Source organism: Colobus angolensis, unplaced genomic scaffold (assembly GCF_000951035.1).
Source record: "Colobus angolensis palliatus isolate OR3802 unplaced genomic scaffold, Cang.pa_1.0 Scaffold2, whole genome shotgun sequence".
NCBI classification, from domain to species: Eukaryota; Metazoa; Chordata; class Mammalia; order Primates; family Cercopithecidae; genus Colobus; species Colobus angolensis.
Window position 1 is genome coordinate 20,802,648 of NW_012115154.1, and position 3,708 is coordinate 20,806,355.

The 3,708-nt window shown below is 44.7% G+C and overlaps 1 protein-coding gene across 4 annotated transcripts in view; it reads left to right on the plus strand.

The window, feature by feature from the left end:
• ACTR3B (ARP3 actin-related protein 3 homolog B (yeast)) overlaps positions 1-3,708 on the plus strand; it is a 98,383-nt gene continuing 94,675 nt past the window's right edge. For 2 of the 4 annotated variants that reach the window (XM_011941524.1, XM_011941525.1), the window contains exon 1: positions 1-49. In XM_011941524.1, the coding sequence (XP_011796914.1) occupies positions 6-49 (44 nt within the window). In that variant the 5' untranslated portion in view covers positions 1-5. The remainder of the gene's footprint in view (positions 50-3,708) is intronic. The other 2 variants (XM_011941527.1, XM_011941526.1) reach the window with 2 other exon arrangements.

Sequence of the window (3,708 nt, forward strand, 5' to 3'; positions counted from 1 at the left end):
CGAGCATGGCGGGCTCCCTGCCTCCCTGCGTGGTGGACTGTGGCACCGGGTAAGAGCCGCTCGGCGCCCACCCTCGCTCCTACGCGGCCCCGGTCCCGGCCCCCGGCGTCCACCTCACCTGGAGGTCGAGCTGTGTCCGTCGCCCCGGGCTTGAGCCCCGCGACCACCTACCTGGGCAGGTGGGGCGCCGGCCGCCGCTTCCCTCCAAGCCTTGCTTTGACGTCTTAAAACCCCCTCTTCCCCGCCGGGAAGGGCCACAAGAGGAAAAGCACGGAGGGGAGGGACGCGGTGCCCACTCTGAGCTAGCCCGGCGCTCCTCGCCTCCCCCGCCCACGTGGCCGGGTCCCTGGACCCGCAGCCCGGCTCCGGCCGCCGCTGGGGTGGACACCCTGAGGGGCACCGTGAGCGCGGGATCTTCCCTCCTAGGAATATTCGCCAGCGTGAGGCACAGATCTCTGCAGATCCTTTAACGTCACTCACCTCCTAGCGAACGGTGTCCCTGCCTTCCAGCGTTCTCAGCACTGGCCCTCGTTCTGTGCCCGCGTGTGCGTGTCATTCCTCCTGGCTGAGGATTCTTTACCACCTACTTGTGGAGAGAATTGCATCGATCTCCCAACTTGACACCCTTTTTGCTGCCCTCCCTGCGCTTTTCCAGTATGAAATGGCACACTCAGGCCAAGCTCTCGCTTTGGTTTGCATAGATTTGCCTTTTCGCTGAAAAATGATGTGTTTAAAAAGACTCCATTTTGAAAAACACCCTAAATTTGGGAAAGCATGTGTGTGGAATTGTGGTACAGGTTTTTGTTTTTAACTTTTTGAGTGTGGCCACTTCGATGCCGTTAAGCTATTAAAGATAGATCTTAGGAAATGCCCTGAAATATCGGTGACCCAAGTTAGCTGGTTGTAGTAAGCTGATTGCTGAATCCATGTAGCTGGTAGTTTGGGAATACAAGCTTGCCTGCTTGCGTTATGGATGTAGTGCTTAGTAAAATAGCCTGGAAGTAAATTTGGTCTCTTAGAGATTTTTTTCAAGAAGGGTTTTTAATCATTTTTGCCACAGAATGTTCCACGGCATGTTCACCTTACCCTTGATTCTTTTCTGTAGAAAAATGCACTCGGTTTGGTTTCCTTGACAACCTTGTGGGGGTGCCGTCTTTAATTTGCTACAGTCCATCTCCTACTGGTAGTTCCTTCCTTTTTGCTGCTGAAGCGACCAGAAGTGGTTATGGACTGGAAAAATCTGCCTCTTTGCTTGTATGAGTTCTTTTTGAAATACACATCGTATCAACCTTTGTAGCTGTTTATTTTAGAACTTGCTTTTCTACCTAAAACTTAACAAGACAAAGTCAGCGTTGTTGATACTACAACTCCTCTTAACTCATGCCCTCCCCCCACCCCCGTGGGTTCACCTCATGTCCCCTCAGGTCTGGTTGTGTCAAGAATGAAACCAGCAGGTGAAAGTATTTTTCATTTCCATATTTGCATGTGAGATTTTTGCCTTGTATTTTTGGTCTTGCAGAACTATTGAAGTATAAAGGATTTCTTGATAGTAGCAATAAAATAATGCTCACAGAGTTGTCATCCCTTTCATATTAGTAAGTCATGGACCTTACTCATCTCTCTTGCTATAAATACCCAAAATGTCATGCTCAGTTCTGACCTTTTGAGGTAAGTGATTAATGTAGCTTGGCTCACTTGGAGATTCAGCTTCTATAGATCGTTGTTTTGTGGCCCAAAGTCATGCTTCAGAAGTTGGTGTCAAGACTTAGAAACGGTGGCAGGGAGTCCCCATATGAATTCCCCACAGCCAGTGTATGGCCAGAAGGAGCCTGAAAGAGCCCGAATTTTCCAGCTTGAGCACATCTTGTATTTCCCAGAGAGCTAAAATGATTTTTGGCTTCAGTTTTGCCTCAAAATAGGAAAAAAAATGGTAAAATTCAGATAAAAATAACCAAGCCAAAGGAAAAGAACAGACCTAGGAAGTCACCCTGAGCTTTAGCCCAGTGGCTGCTGAAGTTGGTCCGCACATTTGAGCTTAGTCTTCCTATCCAACAACATCATAAGAGTCATAGTTATGTAATTTCTGTCATCAGAAGTCAAGAGAAATATCTGTTTCTTGGGTGAAAAAAGCCTTTTTTGTAGTACTAAATTGTAAAAACATTAATGTTGAGCTATACATAGTGGGCACTAATGATTTTTTGGACAGTGTGATAAACAGTATTTTTTATAAATAAATTTCATCCCAGTATCCTTGAATCCTCCTCTGGTAAACTCCGAGACTAACTGAGTGAGCACTGGTGTGCTGGGGGCCAGGATAATATGGACAAAGGATCTGCCGAATCCAAAAATAAAGCTTCTTCTATTTAAAGGGATGACTAGGCTGCATAGTTTTCAGGGAATATTTCACAATCCAGTCTCACTTCTCTGAGCCAAACTTTTTAAATGAAGTCTTTTGCATTTTTCAACTTACTTTGAAATAATTTCAAATCTACCGAAAGCTGGAAGAGAACAAAAAACTACTGTATACTCTTCTTCCAGTTTTACCAACTGTTAACATTTGCTTTGTCACAGTCTGTATGTCCATACATATTATTACTTTCCTGCACTGTTTTGAGAGTAAGTTGCAGACATCACTTCCTTTTATACCAAAATACTTCAATGTCTACTTTCTGAGGACACATTTTCTCTTCTAGAATCACATACTAATCATCAAAATCAGAAAATTTAACATACGTACAAGTAGTATCCTATATACAGTACAGATTCTTGTATTTTATGGAATATCACCCATAAAAGACCTCCCCATCTAGCGTCATACATTGCATCTGGTGGTTGTCATGTCTTTTAAGTCTAATTTAATCTGGAATAATTCCTTAGCCTTTTTTTGTCTTTCAAGATGTTGACATTTTTGATAGCCAGTTGTTAGCTAGTCTTTCTCTGTGATAATACAGGATAGGCACATTTGTCAGGACTGCCACAGAAGTCCTGCTGATCCTTCTTAGTGAATGCCATCAAAAGGCTTAAGATAGGGACTTGCCTCACTCTTGATGAGGTCCACTTGGATCGTTTGGAGAGGGTGATGTTCACGAGGTTTCTTCACTGTTCAGTTACTGTTTTCCTTTGTAATTAAGAAGTCATTTGGCCGGGCGCAGTGGCTCATGCCTGTAATCCCAGCACTTTGGGAGGCCAAGGTGGTGGATCACCTGAGGTCAGGAGTTTGAGACCAGCCTGGCCAACATGGTGAAACCCCGTCTCTACTAAAAATACAGAAATTAGCTGGGCCTGGTGGTGTACGCCTGTAGTCCCAGCTACTTAGGAGGCTGAGACAGGAGAATTGCTTGAACCTGGGAAGTGGAGGTTGCGGTGAGCTGAGATCGGGCCACTGTATTCCAGCCTGGGCAACAGAGTGAGACTCTGTCTCAAAAAAAAAAAAAGTCATTTGTGGGGAAGTATTTTATGTAAGTATTCTTAAACTTTCATCCATTAGTTTTAAGCATCCATTGGTGACTATTGTTTTTTTGTTTTTTTTTTTAAAGACAGAATCTTTTTCTCTTTCCCAGGCTGGAGTGCAGTAATACAATCTCTGCTAACTGCAACCTCTGTCTCCTGGGTTCAAGTGATTCTCCTGCTTCAGCCTCCCAAGTAGCTGGGATTACAGGCATGAACCACCATGCCTGGCTAACTTTTTGTATTTTTAGTAGAGATGGG